At 35.5% G+C, this 20,679-nt stretch overlaps 3 protein-coding genes, 1 long non-coding RNA gene and 1 other non-coding gene across 8 annotated transcripts in view; 2 read left to right on the top strand and 3 right to left on the bottom strand.

Moving 5' to 3' along the window:
• The window catches only part of LOC141381198 (uncharacterized), a 63,218-nt gene extending 57,333 nt beyond the window's left edge, over window positions 1–5,885 (top strand). For 2 of the 4 annotated variants that reach the window (XR_015480797.1, XR_015480798.1), the window contains exons 5-6: window positions 2,340–2,469; window positions 4,422–5,885. This is a non-coding gene — a long non-coding RNA (uncharacterized LOC141381198). The remainder of the gene's footprint in view (window positions 1–2,339; window positions 2,470–4,421) is intronic. The other 2 variants (XR_015480802.1, XR_015480801.1) reach the window with 2 other exon arrangements.
• LOC147845623 (uncharacterized) overlaps window positions 1–20,679 on the bottom strand; it is an 807,608-nt gene that overhangs the window by 264,745 nt on the left and 522,184 nt on the right. The window lies entirely within an intron of this gene.
• Window positions 3,720–6,658, bottom strand: mpst (mercaptopyruvate sulfurtransferase). Its single transcript, NM_001089346.2, has 2 exons — window positions 6,062–6,658; window positions 3,720–4,697 (listed from the first exon to the last, which is right to left on the bottom strand). The coding sequence occupies exons 1-2, from the start codon at window positions 6,648–6,650 to the stop codon at window positions 4,396–4,398; spliced, it is 891 nt and encodes a 296-aa protein (NP_001082815.2). The 5' UTR covers window positions 6,651–6,658; the 3' UTR covers window positions 3,720–4,395.
• trnac-gca (transfer RNA cysteine (anticodon GCA)) lies at window positions 6,873–6,944 on the top strand. Its single transcript has one exon. It is a non-coding gene; the product is annotated as a tRNA-Cys (tRNA).
• si:ch211-256m1.8 lies at window positions 8,405–19,425 on the bottom strand. Its single transcript, XM_087244447.1, has 4 exons — window positions 19,379–19,425; window positions 14,302–14,749; window positions 13,824–14,222; window positions 8,405–12,789 (listed from the first exon to the last, which is right to left on the bottom strand). The coding sequence occupies exons 2-4, from the start codon at window positions 14,746–14,748 to the stop codon at window positions 8,911–8,913; spliced, it is 4,725 nt and encodes a 1,574-aa protein (XP_087100573.1). The 5' UTR covers window position 14,749; window positions 19,379–19,425; the 3' UTR covers window positions 8,405–8,910.

The raw sequence follows: 20,679 nt of genomic DNA, 5'->3' as shown, positions 1-20,679 counted from the left end.
ACCATGGTGAGATCAATTATTTATTTATTTATCCATTCACCACTATCCAAAAATATAAAACAAAAGGGCATTCCCAAAATAAGTAAACTACACTTTCAGTGGAAATTTGACAGAAAAAGCAAGATATATCAATGTTACTTTTAAATTCGAGCATGTGCTGATTTTCACAGAAGCAAAACAACACAGACGCAGGGGAGAAAGACAGTGACTGTTTACATGGACTCCAGTACTCAAATTATTTGCCAAATTATTAATTTGTTGACTTTAACTGCAGTTTGGCACTTTCACTTTCATTCAGGAACATTTCATGCATGCCCCCATGACAAACGAGATATTGTATGTGAGGAACTGCTGGAAGCTTTTATGGAATGTTTGATATTTAAGTGTCTAAATGGTACTGCAACCCCTTTACCTCTCTGAGCTTCTCTGTCCCTACACACCTTCTCGTTAGCTCAGGTCAGCCGACCAGCTCCTCCTGGGTGTACCCAGGACCAGTCGAAAGCTCAGAGGGGATCTGGCTTTTGCTGTGGCTGCACCAAAATTGTGGAATGAGCTGCCGTTGTACATTAGACAAGCCTCTTCCATTACTATTTTTAAATCTCTTCTTAAAACCCACTTGTTCAATTTGGCTTTTAGCACAGCGTGAGATGTTGACTTTTTTTGTTTATTTATTTGTATTTTAAAGTTTGTTTTACTCTTTGTTGTCAGCACTTTGGTCAACTTTTAAAGTGCTTTATAAATAAATTGAATTGAATTGTAATCCACACGTGATTCAAGTTGTGCCCCCATAGGGGAATTGAAAACAAAACCTTCGTTGCTACAAATTTATAAAGACAACACTGACAACCCATGTCTCTAAACAATTCTTCTTCTTTTATTAGTTTTAGTTACAGTTGACAACAAAAGGTGGCGTCTCTCTTCTGTCTGAACATTGTAACCGGTAAAAACAGTCTTCAAAGCAATATCATGCTTAATGAAGTTATTAATGAAGTTGCACCTCATACACATTAGAGCGCACTGATTGGCAGTCTGGAAAGTCTTGGAAGTCTTTCTCATGAATTAATGCTAAAAGCTCAAATACGTCACGTTGTACCTGCCGGTACAGACAGCCAGCCTGTCTACACGCTGGAATTCACACAAGAATCTAATCATTTTAACGTAGCTTCAAAATTTCTTTTCAAACCGGAAGAACGCATTTGCTCTAAATAACTCAAAAACAACCAACTTTCACTTTTTTGTGAAATATATGTGTCCTAAAAATGTTTTAGCAACTTGGGACACATAAATTACTGTCCACATCTCAAAAAAATTGTTTTAACCCGTTAAATCGTATGTGGAACTGTATAAAGTAAAAAGTCTGAATGAAAATGGTCGAAAATAAACCTGCAAACAATCTAGCCTTTATAAACAAATTATTCAACAAAAAAGAGGATTTGGCCTACTGCAGTATATTGGAAGGCTTTTAATAAGCATGATGTGTACAAGATAGAGATGCCATAAAAAGTTGTTTGTTTGGAAGTTTGTGAGGCGGAAGTTGTCCAATAATAAAATCGAAACGCACAAGGTTGTTGTCATGCGGTGAACTCGGCCACTCGTGTAATATTAGTGTCTTAATCGCAGTTACTGCAGTCCCTCTTCAGATGCTGCACCGGCTGAATCCATTGTCTGATCTGAGCGCTGTCACGGTACTTTGATGCCACATGTGACAGTCATGTGGTGTCAGTGCAGCGTCAAGCTAGACGAAATTTCTAACCGGCATGCACCGCTTTAAGACAGATTTCGATCGATCTGCGATGCGCTGCACGAAGTCAACTATATCTATAAAGACAAGATGATACATGGTAGCTCCTCCCTTTTTTAAAAACAGCCAATAACATTTGCTTTTTATAACAGCTCTGCTAGTGAGAGTGGTTAAGCTCAATATAGAAATAGCGTATGGAGAGAGGCGGGCGTGCCAGATACTAGAGAGCATTTGATTGGTCAGGAGATTTGATGAGAAACTAAAGTATGAGGTGATATCAAAAAAACAAAAATGTTGTTTCATTTAGGCGAAAGCGATTAACTGCAAGCTTTGGATGTTTTTATCTTCTTAATGTGAATTTTGTCACTGTTTTGGAGTACTCTAGCTTATCCCTAAGACTGGTTTACTGATACTAAAATCTAAAAAAAAACTTTATTTCGATTTTACATTGGCTTTAAATACAAAATTGCAATTTTTACTGTTTTTTTTAAAAATCAGATTAAAACATTTTATTATAAAAGATCCTACATTTTTTAACCGTTGTGTACAACTGCACAAATTTGAATGCGTTTGTTTGTTTTTGCTTACTCGTTTAAAGGTAATGGCTGCTTTCCAATCCTTCTCTTCATCCTGTATGGACAGACATGCTCTACCTGAAGGATCGCTGTTTGGGTGGAAGAAGCTCAAACCCGTCTTAATAGAAAACAAACATGGAAGTTTCGAAGCAGGTTTGCATTGGATAGGTTTCTCTTTGTTTTAGCCACCTTCAAGTGCTGGTGAACAACTTTACAGGAAGTATAAATAGAATTAAATAGATTTCTACAAATAGGATCTCTTAATAAAGTGTGGTGGCAAGGACATTATTAAGCACCTTATATGCAGGCTATGGCATCTTTTTTAGATGAGAGAACATATATTTATATGTGGTGATGAAGGGATCACATTCTAGAAGTGCATTTTCAGTTTGTACAAGCCTCCTGAGTCCTTCCCAAAGAGTCTAGAACACAAAATGACCGTTAGAAAATCCTCCAATTAAAAAACATGATGTCTGATGTTTGTATTGACTTGTATGTTTGGACTTATATGCAAATACAACTGCAGCAGTTTGATTGGCTGTTGTGCTTGCTGACACATTGACGAATGCTGACCTTATCAAATGTCCTGTGTTTGGTTTCTAGACCACATTAACAGGAAGTTCCTATTGTGTTTACTTGTGTGACATAGTTCCAGCTTAAACTGAACATTGAATAGTGGGCAGTCAGTCCAGTGTTGGTCTTCACATTTTGATTAAACTTTATACTTAAACTTTTTTTTTCTGTGTAGCTTGTGTGGATTAATTAGTAGAACATTGATCTAGTCAGTTTTGTAAATCTAGATTTGATAAGCTTTGGCCCACATTGTCTTCCATATTGTGCAGATAAACTCATATTTTATTTAAATAAAATATTACTTTAATAACCACATATATAGACAAACTTACAATTATGCATGGAAATATGAATATGAAAAGGGGTAGTAGATATGTTGCTGAACAAATTTTATATATTGAATAACTATGTGTAAAAACAAACTAAGATATCATCTCTAGAATCTATTATACAACTCAGAAGTACACTATTAGCCCTGCTTTTCCTGGTACACATTCCCAAATCTCGTAGTTTTGTTGCTGTCCAACACAAAATCTAGATGGCACTATGACTTTCATGAATAGTATGATTCTAATTTGTAATCATATTCAAAATTACAAACTCAATGAATAGTTTGCAAGTTCTGCACTCAAGCATCGAGTTAATTTGAGTTTTTCCTTCAAACGGATGATGTTTGCTCTAGGTAGGATTTGCGCTCCTGCATCAGTCTTGAGTCAACACGACAGCGCCACCACGCGGACAGAAAAAAAACTATTAACAAGACGAGTAATGTGTTTAGAGTACATTTCTTAAAAAAAATTAAAAGAAAACAGAACAACTGGGTTCAATTACTTGGATTTTACTTGTTTATAAAACTAGTAAATAGTAACAGATCAATCGCATGTTGCCAGAAAAATATCTGATGAGACAAATTACAAGAAAATTAACTTAATGTTATGGATATAATAACAGTCTTGTAAATAGATTATTTTTGTAGGTGGTTTTGACAATTACAATCAAAGGTCATTAGGCCCATTCAAATCAAGGACATTAACTTTAACCTAGATATGCAGGTATAAAAACTTACTTTAATACATAAGTCTTTAACAACTGAACTTAGAAACACTTCCAATCGATAACCCGTAAATCACTTACTAATCAGCCTTAGTTAAAAGCACCAAATTATTTAAGGTGACACAAATATGCATCACATGTTTACAATAAGCAATGCTATTTTACTTTGACTAGGACAATTATATAGTAATCAAAGTTTTTGAAGTGACCAGACCATAAATTCAGGATATTTGGCAGCTTAATTGAGCTATGAATTGGTAAAGCATAATGATATACTTATGTCTAATTTTAACACCCTTCCAAGGTGTAAATAACTGTAACCAGAAATAGACTTTAGTTCTTAAACAATATTAGTACAAAAAACACAGTGATTTTTTTAAAAGTCTAGTGATTCTATTGGTCATCAGTTGTTTATTGATGAAAAGGTGCCGCATGGGTCTAAGACACCATTAATCATGGCTGTTTTCCTTTTCCCTCAGAGATGATGTGTTCAGGTGCAGCTTTGGTGAACCACTCGGACCAGGCCCCATCATACAGACTGACCCCCGGGTGTCCGCACAGGTGAGCAGCGAGGGCGATGTGACAGGCTGTTACACCTGAGCCACAGGTCACCCAGAAGGGCTTCTGCAGGTCAACTCCAGCTTGCTGGAAGAGCTTGGTTAGTTCCTCCACCGGACGTTCTAGACCTGACTCTGGGTCCATGAAGCTTGGAAAAGGCATGTTGAGTGATGCAGGGATGTGACCAGGCTCTGTGTCTAAGGTGAGAAAATAAAAACCAATGATATATTGGCATTTCTGACAAATAAGTTTTGATCTTACAGTGGTGTATTTCTGTGTACAAATTGATATAAATGTGATCACAGGGTACATATTAATACTTAAGTAAAAATGTGTTCTTCTTAAAATTTGTAATGTATACTTTTGAGGTACCAATATGGAACCTTCAAGTACAAATGTGTACCTTTTGAAAAGTTACCACCCCAGTGACAGCTCACGTACCTTTATTTCTGAGAGTGTATTGTCATTTATTAGGCAAATAGCAAACTAGCCAGAACTTTTCTCAGTTAGAATTTGGATATTCAAATAAAAATTTAAATAAATGAAAACATAATCACAATAAAAGAGCTTGATGATTTTTCTAGCCTCTCTTGTAAAAAAAAAAAGGACATTTGAATGAAAATTTATGGATAACAACAATAGCCAAATTAATATTGAAAACAATTATAAGATGGGCCGTTTTTGGTGCTTCACACCTTTTTATCTGTAATTTTGTGTTTCAAGAATAAGGTCCAAGATTTAGAATAAAAGTTAATTGTAAAATGTTTCTCTAGTTAAAAACAATACAGTAGCGAAGGATGACCTCACTTACATCAGATTATATGTTTTCTTGCACAGCTGGATGTTGCACTAATAAAAAAAATATATAGTTTGCATAGGCCAAAACTGATTAGCTAAAGTCACACAAAAGCGATTGCCAACAGAGCATTCTGCTTGTCGTAAAGCCTTTTTTAATGGGCAATTTTTACAATTTATGATGGTGCAGCAGTCAAAATAGGACAAGTTAGCTCATGTTTGGGACTCATTTTGGACCTTTGTCACTGAGGGGTGGGTCTTTCGAACCACCCGAACCCCCCTAGCAACAGGTTTGCATAGTTGTAGCTTTTAGCTAAAAATCTCAACTGTCACTTTGACCATTAGCACATTCGTCAGTGAATTAACAAACATTTAAATGACATTTAATATTTTGGATATTTCTGTTTGTAAGATATTAAGAAAACAAAAAACTGAGCAGATGAAATTGATTTAACACAGAAGTATATTTTTGAGATGTTTTCCTGTTATTATAATCAAAATATTTTTAAATAAAGATACACTTATGTGATTTTAAGTCTTGTTAGGTGAAAATGTAGCTATCAAAATTAAGGGAGTTTATGCTTTAATCAAGAATAAAAAAAATACCCAAAACAAACAATTCAAAGTTAAAGGTTTTAGAAAGTGTCCCCTGATTTAAGAGTTTCGATTATTTATTTGTTTTTATTTACAATTTTGAAAGTTATTGGCACATTGTTTTGCAGAAAAATTAATGCAATAACAGCTATAACAAACAATCCTTACGTACTTGCCCTTGGCTCTGGTTCAACCCCACGAAATCTCCCATTGGCTCTGGCGTCCACTACTTGAAATTCCTTAGTTTTAATGTTGTTCAACACGTCTTCATAAGTTTTGACCCATGACTCTTTAAAGGACGCTTTGAAGTCTACAGGCGCATGTTTGCTGTACTGCTGGGAAACAGGATGACCCTCTTTTAACCAGTTCTTGAAGCCACCGTCCAGAACCGACACCGAACTGTGCCCAAACACTCGAAACATCCACCAAACCCGCGGTGCGGAGAACGAACCGAAGTCGCTGGCATCGTAAACGACGACATGAGTGTTGTTTCCTATACCCAGGTTACCCACATAGTCTGCAAACTCGCCCTTGGTAGGCAGCATGTGATCAAACTCCGAGCTTTTGTCGCAACATTCGTCGATGTCGAAAAACGAGGCTCCCGGAATGTGCGTTTGTTCAAACTCAGCCCTGGGGTTACGTTTCATTTTTGGTAAATACCATGATGCGTCTAATATCCGCAGATTTGGTCCCACTCGGTTGCTTTTGACAGCGTCTGCGAGCCACCGGGCCGCTACGAGAGCTCTAGTTTGAGCGGCCATTACACTCATGCGCCTCTGCGGGATAACAGCCGTCTATATTACGAACAGATAACACCGACACAGAGGGTTAGAAATGGCTATTTTATTTATTTATTTTTTGACGATAGAAAATGACAATAATGAGGTTCTTATTATTAAAATGTACATTTTACTATTAAATACGTTATTTACGACTATGAACCTTCTGGATATGTGGGATGGAAATCCCCGCTTCCTCTGCGAGGGGGTATAGCTCAGTGGTAGAGCATTTGACTGCAGATCAAGAGGTCCCCGGTTCAAATCCGGGTGCCCCCTGGTAATATCTGTTTTTTTCCCAATTGTGACTTTTAAGAATTTCTAGTGATCTGCTAACATTTTTAAACACACTGCAATCAGATAAAAGCAGAACAGTGGCCTTTCTAAGACATTTCAATCATCTTTTAATTGCATTCACAGTGTCTTTTGCATTGCAGTGGTATTTAGCAAGAAACACTTAATAGGAAATGATTATAGATTGATTTGGTGTTTTTTTATGACAGATCGCCCCTTAGATACTGAGCTTTAATGTTTTTACATTCTTTCATATTTATTTTCGTTTTTCTTCAATATTCTTGCAAATAACTGACTTGCTTGTATTATAAATGTGCAACATTAAATTTTTAAGCTAAAGTAGGATTTTTGTAACATTAAATAAAATAATTTAACATGAATGAATAGAATTGATGCATTAAAAGTAGATAACCTCATATATATATATATATATATATATATATATATATATATATATATATATATATATATATATATATATATATTATGCCTAATATATTAATACTAGTTCTGAACTTATAGTTCACAAATTTTTTTAATTAATATGCAATTAAATATATATAAAACTAGTATTGTAAAATTGTGTTGACATGTATGAGAAAGTTGCATTTAATTCAGAATTGTGTTTTTTAAATTGATAGTGACATTGTAAAAATGAATAGTTGGTTTTAATTTGCTCATCCTGAGGCCATCAGATATGACCATTTTAATTGTAGCCCTAAAGGGAATTATGTTGTAAATAATGCTCAGTTCCTTACACAAATGATTGTTTTGCTTCAAAAGACCTCAATGTATCTTCAAAAGTTACAGGTGTTCATTTTATTTTGCCTGTATATGTGTTTTTAATTACTCTCAAATTGTTTGGTAGATGTTTACTTGCATTTTATGAACAACCAATGATTAGAGTTTTTTTAATGTTCTACTTAGAAACAATGGCACCCGCTGTAGATCTTGAATGACTTAAAGGTGAGTAAAATAACAGCAAATTTTCCAAAGGGCATCTGTTTCATTTATTAAGATTTGTTTAGTTATATCCTAAAATATTTTATCAAATTATTCTGGTTCAAGCCATAAGTTGTCGGATAGATTTTTGTCACTGCTTATTTCCCCTATGTGACTTTTTTGAGTTGGAGAAAGAAGCACTGGTTTCTTTCAGTAAATGTTGTTGTCAGTTTGTGAAATTATTATTATTATTATTATTTTGTAGTTTGTCACAATATTTATTGGTAGTTTGTAGAAGGTATGCAGTTCTGTAGGAGTGAGTGTTGGTCATGACAATTAAACGAAAGTTTTAGCACAGCTCTAATGCTGTTTTACACTTATTAGCAGTTGTGAAAGAAGGGATTTTATGGCTTATTTTTAGATGATGATTAATATCTAATCTTGATTTTGGTACTGAGATTACTTAATGATAAAAATGATTTTAAAAAGAAAGGCATTAAGGGTTATTGTTATGCATTTTTATTATCACCTTGAAATAATGTTGTAAAATAATACAGTTTTAGCAATCAGCAAGCAAGTTTTAATGCATTCATATAAGCACAAAGAAAGTGTTAACAGATAAGAAAGAAAATGCAAAGTAATACTTGTCTTGATAAATAAATGCACTATTACAATTCTATAAAACTTTAAAGGCTCATAAGTTCTTACAATACATGTTTAATCTTAACTAAAACAATGTCAGTAAATGCATTGAAGAAATAAAAACTGTTTTACATTTGTGAATATATTTAACTGTCAGTCAAGGAAGTTCAAAACTTTTTGCTAGAAAATTAAACATTTAACCATTTGAAACATGATTTCTAAGATTCTTCTTGAGAGTATATTTTCCATTTATTTCTTACATTAGATCAAGCTGTAATGCTACAAAACTGTCGATATAAATACTGAGTATTTGTAAATGTTGAAAGTCCATGAACATGATAAATCATTTAAGGACAATGTGCACCATTTAAGGCAAAAACTTCTTTGCTTTCAGCCTAGGTATGATTTGCATGTCCCTGACATCATTGTGCTGCAGAAGCCAGCATAGGTATCTCTCTGTACCCATACCCCATCCGCTTGTAAGAAGAGGCATGACTTGACGCATGTTGATGTACCATTTGTATGAGTCCTCTGGCACAGCATGGTGTTGTAAGGCCTCTCGTACCATGTCTGGTGTAGAATGACGTTCCCCAAGCCCTACCGTCTCTCCTAAGCCCAAGAGAAGGTCAGCTGCCTTGGCTTTGCTCTGGCCTGAATCTTCGATATATGCTTGGTAGAAAGGCACTCCAAGATGGTCCATTTCTGTCAGCCAAACAGCACCTCCATACTTCTCAATTAGGACCTTTTCTCCCTTTCGAGTTAGCTTCCTACCAAACTGTGGTTGTCCCTCCTGAACCCACTCAAGGCAATCGGAGGAAGGCATAATGTGAATGGCTTGATCCAAGGCTACTCTTGGAAGGGGACCTTCTAAATTCTTAAGTAGTTCCTGGGCATGAGAGAGTTTACCAGCAGTGTTTAAGATAATGTCAGAATGTTGCTTTAGCATTGCCTTTGTCAAATGGGCAACATAGCCTTCAGCTATACTCATGGCAACATCCATGTCACCCAGGAGCTCACATTCCACATGGTAGAACTGGTTGAGATGTGTAGCATCAGGATCTTCCCCTCTGAAACTGGGGGATACATAGTAAGCCCCAGGAAGTCCATCATGAAATCTCAGGAAGTACTCTAAAACAAACTGCATAGAGTCTGCCAGATACACATCTTGGCCTAGCATGTTGACAAACACGGGCTCAGAGTCTGACCCCAGACCCATTGGAGAGGAAATTGTGTCTGTCGTGATTGGTGTCAGTGCATAACCATACTTGCATTTGTTGTTGAAGTACTCCACTGTGCTATGAAACAGGGTGTTTTGGATTTGAAAGAGATTGCGATACCATTTGCTGTTGATGGCTGATGAGGCATGAGTCAGGGGGTCTTGCCAGGACTGAGGGGGAATAGTTTTTGTGATTTTGGAGTGGATCTCTGAAAGGTCCTCTTCATTTGCTGGGGGACCATCTACTGATGTTACATATCCTTTATAAGTTGGACAGAACTGAGGAGCCACAGCTGGGGGTTTTGGGGCATTAGTCTGAGGAACTAATGGAATCAGTTTTGCATGGGCATAATCAATTTCAAATCCTTCAAATATGATAGCCACACCACGGGCATTCATTGCATCTTGTAGAAGATGAGCAACCTTTCGTACTGCCACAATTAGATCTGTATAGTCGCTTTTATTCATCCTGAAGATGTCACTAGTATGTGGTTTTCTTGGCACAAGAACTGTAAGCCCTGGTGTATTTGGAAGAGGAGTTAGGAAGGCTACATGTTCATTGTCTTCCCAGATGCGCCACTGTTGCTCTTCACCACGAATAATGCGGGGGAAAAGGCCATCATCAGAAAGGTCCCCATGGAAATCAAAGCAAGCAGGTGCATTGGGTGTTGGGAGTCGAGAACGAATCTTCTCCTGTACCTGGTCAAGATGGCTATCTTCACACCGTGGACCACTTTTGGAGCTACAGTATCCAGGATCATAAGCATTGAACTCAATTTCCTCAGCTAGTTTAGGTTTCCAGTTGGGTTCTAGGCCATGGAGGGGCAACACTTTGATGTTAGCAGGCTTGTCGAGTTCTGGCATGGACACAAGGGCACAGCGTTGCACACCAAGTTTTTCACAAAGGAGATTGGCAACAGCCTGTGCCCCTTGCATAATTGCAACATAGTCAGGTAACACCAACTGAAAGATGCTTCCAGGTCCATTCATTCTCTTTCGAGTAAGAACAGTAGCTCCTGGAGTCCAAGGATTAGACTGTAGGTGAGCTACCAATTCATCAGTCTCCCAAATCACATTACAAATTCCCTTCATAGGTCTCAAAACCTCAGTTCTAGGAATCCCATTGACCATTGAGCCAACAAACATCACTCCAGCATTGGTTTCAATTACAGCTTCACCATGATGGTCAACAGCAATGATTCCTGCACACTTTTCTTCCAGATCATTATAGATAACTTCCCGACAAGCCTGTCTGAGACTGTAGCCTTTGAGGTTGTATAAACTGGCTACTTTGTGAGCAACTGTCTGGCGTAAGAAGACATCCCCATCACCTGAACATGTCACAGCAAGTTTTTCATCAGCATATATTCCTGCTCCCACTATTGCAGTGTCACCAACTCTGCCCTTCCACTTGCCAACTAAACCCCCAGTGGAAGTGGCTGCTGCTAACTTGCCCCACTTATCAAGTGCAACTGCTCCTACAGTTTGAGGATGGTTATTCTTACCATCACCTGACTTCATGATTAATTCCTTGAATCGTAGGTCAGTGCCAAAGTAGTCTGCTTTCACTGTTGTTTCTTTCTCTCCAACACTTTCTATAAACTCTTCTGCACCTTCTCCAATCAGTAGTGAGTGGACGCTCTTTTCCATAACACAACGGGCTGCTTTTATTGGGTTTTTTACATTTCGCAGACAAGCCACAGATCCAGAGTTCTTCCCATGTCCATCCACAATTGTGGCCTCCATTTCCTGCTCCCCATCTCGATTATATACTGATCCCTTGCCAGCATTAAATAAGAAACAGTCCTCTAACGCAACAACACTTTTTTGTACTGCATCCAGACTACTACCTCCATGAGAAAGGACTTGTGCTCCAAGAGTTAGAGCTGTTTGAAGAGCAAATTCAATGATTTCAACTACTTTCTGATTCAGCATCATTTCCTCTCCTGCACCACCATGGATCAGCAAAGTAAAATCTGGCTTTATGTTTTTGTTGGAGTTTTTTTGCTCCACAGCTTTAATTTCATCCTCGGTTGAAGATCCGTTTACTAGTTTTTCTTCATTGTCTTGCAGGAGACATTCAATGGCACCCATCTGCCCAGCAATGGCGTACCTTAGTGCCAAAAGCATGATTAATTTTAGATTCAGCTCAAATCTTTCTCTGAGATTTCCCAGGACACTGGCAAATGTACCCTTCCCGTTCAGCACTATACGTACTTTGTCCTTCCTTCCTAGATATGTGACAGCAAGCTGGTCTGAAGCATACACATTGCCTACAGCACACTCAACACCCTCCATCAGATCTGATCCAGTCAAGTAAATTGAAGGGCACCCAAAAGGGTCAAGAAACTTTTTGAGTGGGTTATCTTGAGACATAGATTTGCGAAGGGCTGCCAGATGAGGCCCTACACCAAAGCCTAGTTTTGTGGCTTTTATGAGGTTTTTGTGCTCTATAAAGGCTAGGTGAAAGAGCCTGAAAAGCTCATTTGTGTACTGGGGAATGTTGTCTGGGCCAATGCAGGATGCCAGTGCTATAACAAGCTGGTGAGATTTCATAGTTGTGGAGTATGTGGGATCACAACGGCCATGTTTGAAGTGACGCATGTGGGTTGGTGTTACCATGATAAGGTTCATAGCTGCATCCCCCAGTGTTTGCCTCAAGGACAGCTGCAAAGTAAAATTAATCCATGCATCATATAAACCTCTGAGACCCCGCAAGGTTGTAAACACATCTGGGTAAGATGAAACTTCAAAAGTCATGACAGACTGGCTGGATTGTAGAAGGCTCGAAACAGACTTTTCTGGCACAGTTATGCCTTCCAGTGGCACATTCAGGGGTTTAGGATGAAGTGAACCAGCTTTTGAGAGTGGAGCTAAACCATTGGGTTGTGTTTTTATCATTTCCATGTTTTCAGATTCTGAGAGCTGCCACAGACGTTCAACAACAAGTCCTGCTACCATTCCATCCAGGGCACTGTGCTCAAACAGCATACCTGCTTGGCCATCTTTAAACACCACCAAGTTAACCACCTGTTGAAGAAGATACAAATATGTTTATCATTCCGCCAATTATTTCTAAATGTTTGAACAATAACAATAAGCATTGCAATAAGAAATTATTTAAATGGATAGCTCACCCCAAAATCGAAAGTGACTCACTATTTTCTCACCCTCATGAGTCAGTAAACCTTTATGAATTTATTTTTTTCTGTTGAACCACAAAGAAGATTTTTTATGACTGTTGGAAACCAGTAGTTATTGACATCCATATCAGAAACAAACAAACAAGAAATACTATGGAAATCAATGGCTATTGGTTTCTGGAATTCTTTTGTGTTTATCAGAAGAAAAAAATTAAAACTGGTTTATAACAAGTTGAGGGTGAGTCAGCAGTGACAGAATTTCCATTTTTGTGTAAACTATCCCTTTAAAGTGTTTAATTTTGGAAAGTTCAGCTTAAGTCTGCACAATCAACCGCTTCAAATGTTATAATTTGATTAAATGGGCATCATTAGTGGTTATCAGCTGATAGATATGGACTAGTAGGGGCCTTCTGCACATACTGTTCAGTTCAGACAGTTAACATACATCCACTTGGTTAATCAGCTAGACTATTAGAGAAGACTCCAGATCCATATCTGGCTTTACATTACTGTGATGGTTGGGTTTAGGGTTGGGGTTTTGATCAAATTTAAAGAAATAATATAAATAATTATTGCGGTTAATCAGCTATACTAATAGAGAAGACTCTAGATCTGTTTTTACATTACTGTGACGGTTGGGTTAGTGTTGGGGTAGGGGTAGACATTATTAAATACAATTAATAGGAAATTTAATAAATAATATAAGTAATTCTTGTTAACCTCTGGCTGCAGCCATATGTGATCTATAGCTGATTAACCATGTGGATGGATGATCAGCCGGTGCAGAAGGCCCCTACTGGCCCATATCTATCAGCTGATAACCTCTGATAATGCCCATTATATCGAGTGATAACATTCAAATCGGCTAGCACAATAATGATTAGGTGCTCATTATTAACATCCTAATTTGCTTTTACATACCTTATCATAGTATCGTAAACATTTCCCATCTTTCTCTCCTAGCCGGATGGTATTAAGCATTTCTGCAAGATCAGCAGGTGCTGGACTATCTTCCAGGGAAACAGCGAGAATGGCACTTTCCATCATTTCAAGTGAAGCTGCAGCTTCTCCGCCTGCCTTTAAGATGTCCATTCTTACAGAATGCCAGGCTTGACGATTTAGAGAAGACAGACCACAAACAATGGATGGGTCTTGTTCAGGGGTTGCTGCTTGGTGACTCATTGCATGGACCAGTTGGCTGTGGATGTCATTGAGAGGTAAAGGAGAAACAGGTTCCCCTGAACTTGGCTTCCATAAAATTTGAATTGGGAATATACCCTCTCGACAGGTCAATATGGTGTGAAGGCTGTCTGGATATGTCTGAAACAAGAGAATGTTTCAAATAGATTAGTTTTTTATTAAATCAACATGGTAAAAATTGGATTAATTTAACCTTCACCTTTAGTTCATCCTGATTCTTGCCTGGCAAGCGACTAGCCCCAAAAACTTGTGACTGTTGCGTTCTCTCAGTTGCCACATCCCCTTCCACCAGACATGGTTCACTGTACAGCTTAGCAACTGCCCACAGCAATGCTGTAGCCCGCTCTATCTGTGCCAGATCTCCCTTTAGCTTAGAAGAGGGCAAGACAGAAGGAATAGCAGTGGAAGTGGGCAGGGGATCATAACAGGAAAGCAACCGCTTTTTGAATTCTTCAGTCACCCAGTTTTCACGTCCAGAGGCATGATTCTTTAGGTGTTCTTGGACTTCTTGAAGTGCATCTCTTTGCTGAAGCAGAGCAGTTTTATAGTGTTGGTACTGCTCAGGGTTTAAGGTGAGCTGAAGTACCCGGCTCGCCTCCTGGAGAGTAACATCCAGATCTGGAATGGGATAATTAGGTAGCTCCATCCTGTAGAGTAGAGGACAAAGTAGAAAACAATAGACCATATGGTAAAGTTGTTTTTACTGTGTTTTCTTTAAACTTAGGACCTTTAACCTTATTTTTATTATTCTCAAGTTAAAAAAATAAGTTGACTGTTGGGCCTGTATTATAAGCGTTTCAAATGACTTAGAACTGACTTAGAACTAGTCTAGATACTTAGTGGTGTGTTCATGCTCATTAATTGTTTTAAAATGCCTTGGTGGACAGGGCTGGATTAAGAACACATTGGGCTTTGCGGCTATTTTGTGCTTCACAAAAGTATATCACAAATATATTTTTGCCCTTATTATTTATAATAATATTAATCATTTTGTTATTATCATTATTGTTATTATTAGTTTACCAAGTAATATTATTATATAATTTTTCAACATTTGATTTATATGTAATTATAATATTTTTTTTTTTATTAAATGTATTATATTATTTTTCATTATACATATATATATTTATATATATATATATATATATATATATATATATATATATATATATATATATATATATATATATATATATATATATATATATATATAATATTATTTTAGAAAATGTATTATAATATATAATATTTTATCATATATGAGCTTCAAAGTGGCAAAATCAGTAAAACAAAAACTATTTGCAATACTTCCCAAATTATTGCTTTATAATAAATATTTTAGATGTGGTTTTTCATTTTGCAGCTTCTTTAGAACTTGAGCATAAATACGTAATGATGGGATACCTTTAAAATTCATTATCCTAATTTCCAAAAATTGCTTTAGGTATGAGTCTATTCAGGATGAATCCACTTATCCTGACTTCTGTTAATAAAAGTACATGTTAGTCAATGAAGAATACTGGTTAAAATATGTTCTACCATCAAATTGGATATCCTACCTTTGAGTGGACTGTTCTCGCACTAGTGTCAAAATTAAGGAACTGTCCTAAGAAAAAATAGTTATCTGGTGACCCTTATGGGTTACTAAAGCAAGGCTATTCAATATTGGCTTTTTAATATTCTGATTGGGCTACAGCCACTCCGGGCCCCAGTTTAGCGGTGTAACTGTTTATGAACAGCAACAAATCGAAAGAAAATACTTCACATTATAGAAAGCATACCGCAAAGAGGCGTTTCTCTGCGCAAATTAATTCATCAGCCAATCAAGAGCCTCCTTCCGCTTCAGCTCCACCTAGCCCTTAGGTTAATCTAGCCCTGTTGGTGGGTAGTTTTTGTGATCAGAACATATTTACTAGGAGGCACACACATGCAAAACTAACAATTATTATATGTCTCTGTCCATATGAAGACATTTCTTAGAAGAAAAAATAAATAGAGCACATTAAAAAACATAGAAATATATGTAAATGACATTTATGACACAAGTTTATATTTTGAGGTCACATATATAATATAAGTCATATATAACATTTTAAAATTTTGCAAAAACCATTTGAATTACAAATAGTATGCTCATATGTTTAAATGTATTTATACAATTATGGCCATATATGAAGAATAAAAAAATATATATATAAATATATATTTCAACATGTAATTTCAATGGTTGAAAAATTTGCTGTTAAATTACAGACATTTGTCATAAAATAACAGACTGTAAATTACATAAATTTACCTGAAATTTAAATGTATGTAAGTTTCGGTAATGTACTGTCTGTTACGTTTTTTTTTTCCAGCACTCCAGCTGCCGTAAAGTAATTAATTTTTTTTTACAGTGTGGCTATTTTTATATTGAAATATATGTTGCATACAGTATATGACATGTATTTTATACAGGTGACACTAAATCTGAATGTGATGTAGATTCAGATTTCTAAAAGCAATGCGTTGTATTAATATATTAGCCAAATGAATGGTGCATAACCCTTTATATACTGTAGCCATCATTGAAATAATGATTGAAAAAACCTGAGTGTTACTGGGGATTATTACAAGACTTGTTTTATGAAACAAAATAAAGCCATACATGGTTCTTCATCCAATAAAGGGTTAAAACTTGGTAGAATTGTTATTTCAGTTATATTTATACAATAATGTCATGTGATACCATCTAATACCATCTTTGAATGATTACATCACAGTGTGTTTTCACACGGCACATGTGCCACGTGACTGATTTTGTCATGTGTAATTCACTGATTTAATTACGTGGCCTACTAAATTGGCTTATATCCAGCAATGTGTTTGAAGACATAATTCAATTTAATTTGTCTTTATTTCTGTAGCGCTTTTACAAAGTAGATTGTGTCAAAGCAGCTTAACATAGAAGTTCTAGTGAATTAAAACGGTGTCAGTCCAGTTTTCAGAGTTGAAGTTCAGTTCAATTCAGTGTGGTTTAATTTTTACTGCTGAAAGTCCAAACACTGAAGAGCAAATCAAGTGATGCGCAGCTCCACAAGTACCAAACCAAGCAAGCCAGTGGCAACATAAGATGCATCTATTAACATATTGGGTGACTTTATGACCTTTACAGACTGGAAACGTTCACATACTCCATAACGAACTTCGCTAAAGCTACTTCTTGAGCGTGTGGCTGTAATCAATATAGCATGCTGTTTGTATAGCCAGTTGTCATGGGAATATGCCTCATGCCCCTGGTTGTCTAATTGGATTTTGGCTGATTGAATCACGCTGTGTCTCTTTTTGTACATCTAATAATGGGTCTTTCTTTTTTCCATTTATGGTACCATAGTGACATGGAAGTTCACTGTAGGCAACATGGATCATGTGATGTCATTGATTACTGTTGGATTCATTCAGTTTTAATCAGAGCAACACCCAACTACAATTCCTTGACTGCAGTAGTTTTTTGTGTGGATGTTTGGACCTAATGATATATAATCTATATTTTTTATTGTTTTAACATAGTTTCTTTTAGAATAATCAACCTCAAATCTTTGCATGCACTTTTCCTACAGTATTAAATTTATGCAAAACATGTTCATCAATCTGATATAACAGCTTAAACCAGTTTGAACAGGCTGTATCAACTTAGACCAGCTAAAACCAACACACCACTCATACACCACTTATTCAAAATCATTCAAAATAACATTCAAAAGAACAGCTTAAATCATCTGAACAAGCAAAACCAGCAAACCATCTTGTGATCTTTTAATTGAGAAATATTTTTTGCAAGGAACATAATTGGAGTCACTCAAAGACTTCTCATTTATTAATGTGTATGAAATGTTTACGTCAAATGTTTTTAAAAATTTTAACCAATCATGCATGGAGCCAGGACATATTTGTACCACGTGTTTCACGACTGTCAAAAAAGAACAATAATCAATCAGTTCAATTTAAGTTTAATTGGACAGTGCTTTACACACTAATTATAGTTCCAAAGCAGCTTTAAAATTTAAACATTAGATGAAAAATCAAAAAAGCTTAAGTTAAAGTTAAGGTTATACAATGTAATGGACTTTAAAAAAAAGAGATATCTAAAGTGCTCAGCAAAACTCAGTATACCCATTAAAAAATAATATTTTTATCAATATCTCAGTGAATATAGGCAATTTATTTTGTTGTAGTAAAAAAAAAAGTTAGTAAACAGATACATTTATTCAAGTAATATTTTAGTCACCAAACATATTTAGACATTAAAAGATAATACAATTAAATTCAAGAAAAATATTCCAACTAAATTTTATTTTAATTTAAAAAAAAATTTTTTTTTTTGCTTCACTTGATTTTTCCTTTTTAAAATTTTTATTTAATATTTTTTTATAATATATAAATTTGGGTGTACTAGTTTTTGGACCGTTATCATAAGTTATCTTGTTTGAAAAGCTCCAGATTTGGCTTCAGTACTGACTAATCTAATGTATATGCACAAATATAATATTGTGTACTGTAGCTTCCTATTTAAAAAATATGAATTTAAAAGCTAGTTTTGTTAGGGGTGTACCTATAGTTGCTGAGCACTGTATCTATGTATTTTTTTTGTAATAATAATATATCACTAATATTTAAATGTTTATTGGTACACTGTAAAAAAAAATGCAGGGTTACACACGATTGATTCATATTATTCTAACAAAAATCGATTAAGTTAACTTTACAGATTTAACAAATTTAAGTAGATTGAACTTTAATAATTAAGCTGTCTCTACGAAATCTCAACAACTGTGGGGTTTTAATTTATTTTAAATAACAAGCAACAAACACAATTTTAGGTATGATTGCATATTTCCAGTAAGCACTTTTTTAAAGAAAGGGGAAATACAGAGGATATACTTTCACAATATAGCTCAGAATGTATTTACAGCATTATGACGTCAAATAAATGAGCTTCCAGAGTCAAACCTTAGTAGTTTAATCTTCAAATTTTAAATTGCTATATCTACTTTCATTTTGATGGGTTTGAAAATATTATCGATTGAAGTAAATTGTATTTATGTAGTGATTCACTAACAATCCAGTCCATGGTTTGCATTTTGAGTGACTTTGACAGTGATTAATTAAAACCTACATAACTTCATTTCTTATAATCAGTGCAATCTTATTGAAATTTTCTCAACTAACCTGTTGCTAAATAAATGTCAGAGAAAAACAACACACAAATTACAATATAGAAACTTTAAACTCACCTCAGGGCAGTAAAGACTTCCAAAAGTATATGTGGACTAGTAAATGCGATGAGAGCTAGAATGCAACAAGCTTTTGTTGAAGTGAACAAACAAGAAGAGAGCTGTAATCTGAACCTAGTGATTCCAATTAAGGAATTTAATTTCCCGTCTCCCAATAGACGTGGACAGTATAACAGGCAGATGGTCACACTGACATTCCTTTATATGCAATAAAAAAGCAGAAGTTTAAAGTTTCTATAAACTATACACAATTTCTGATCATTTCTGACCATTTCCAGGAATGCTTGTAGAGGCTACTTATTTTATAGCCGTGTTCATACACACTTTCAAGATTGTCAAGAAATATTTAATGCAACTCAGTGTTTAATGAGGATATATATATATATATATATATATATATATATATATATATATATATATATATATATATATATATATATATATATATATATATATATATATTTTTTTTTTTTTTTTTTTTAAATGAAAACTGACAAAATTTTTAATATCATATCCCACACACTTTCATTCATTCAACACATTCATTTACATAATAACCCACTCCATTATTTTGCTTGTTCTGTAAATGAATGTTTGAATTTGAATTAGCTCAGTATTGCTTTATAATCTCATTCATCAGATTTAGGATATCATAGTGTGACATTAATATAATCTAGGCGTCAGGTGGTGTCAGAAGGTTGAAGCTTTCCTTATCGGACGTTGAGAGCTAAAAACTGTCATGTGATGTGCTGTGCGGTGATGATTTTTGTCGTGTTTGTGCTGTGTCTCCTACTAGCAGCACAAAGAATGTATTGAGCGAGCAGTCTTGTGTGCTTCACGTGAGCAAGGTGCTTCTTTTTATTAGGCATTCAGATTATTATGAGTTATGTTTTATTGTGGCTGACTGTGTCCTGATCATGGAAGCTTTGAAAAAGAATAGTACATAAGTAATAATAACTTGACTTCTAGTTAATCATTTGGTATCAGAAGTCCCTTATATGAAAGGCAAAGGTCTCTGGATTACTCTTATTTTACCCAAATTAAAAAAAAATGATCAGGCCTTGATTTTTAATGATTTAATTAGGACAGTAAGGTCTGACTTTGCTTAGACAAAAGGCTTGTCACTTAACAGAAATAATGTACAGTACAGAATATTAAGTCATTGTGCAGTGGAAAAAGAATTTATATTGTGTATTAATATTGTATGAGCTTGGATGTTTCCATACATCCCTGCAATGACTTGCATAACTTCAGAATAAAGTCATCTGGAATGACAAAGAAAGCGTTCTTTCAGGACTTCC

Source organism: Danio rerio, chromosome 3, assembly GCF_052040795.2.
Source record: "Danio rerio strain M-AB ecotype USA chromosome 3, GRCz13ab, whole genome shotgun sequence".
In the NCBI taxonomy this organism is placed as follows: domain Eukaryota; kingdom Metazoa; phylum Chordata; class Actinopteri; order Cypriniformes; family Danionidae; genus Danio; species Danio rerio.
This window is presented reverse-complemented; position numbering and strand designations above follow the sequence as displayed.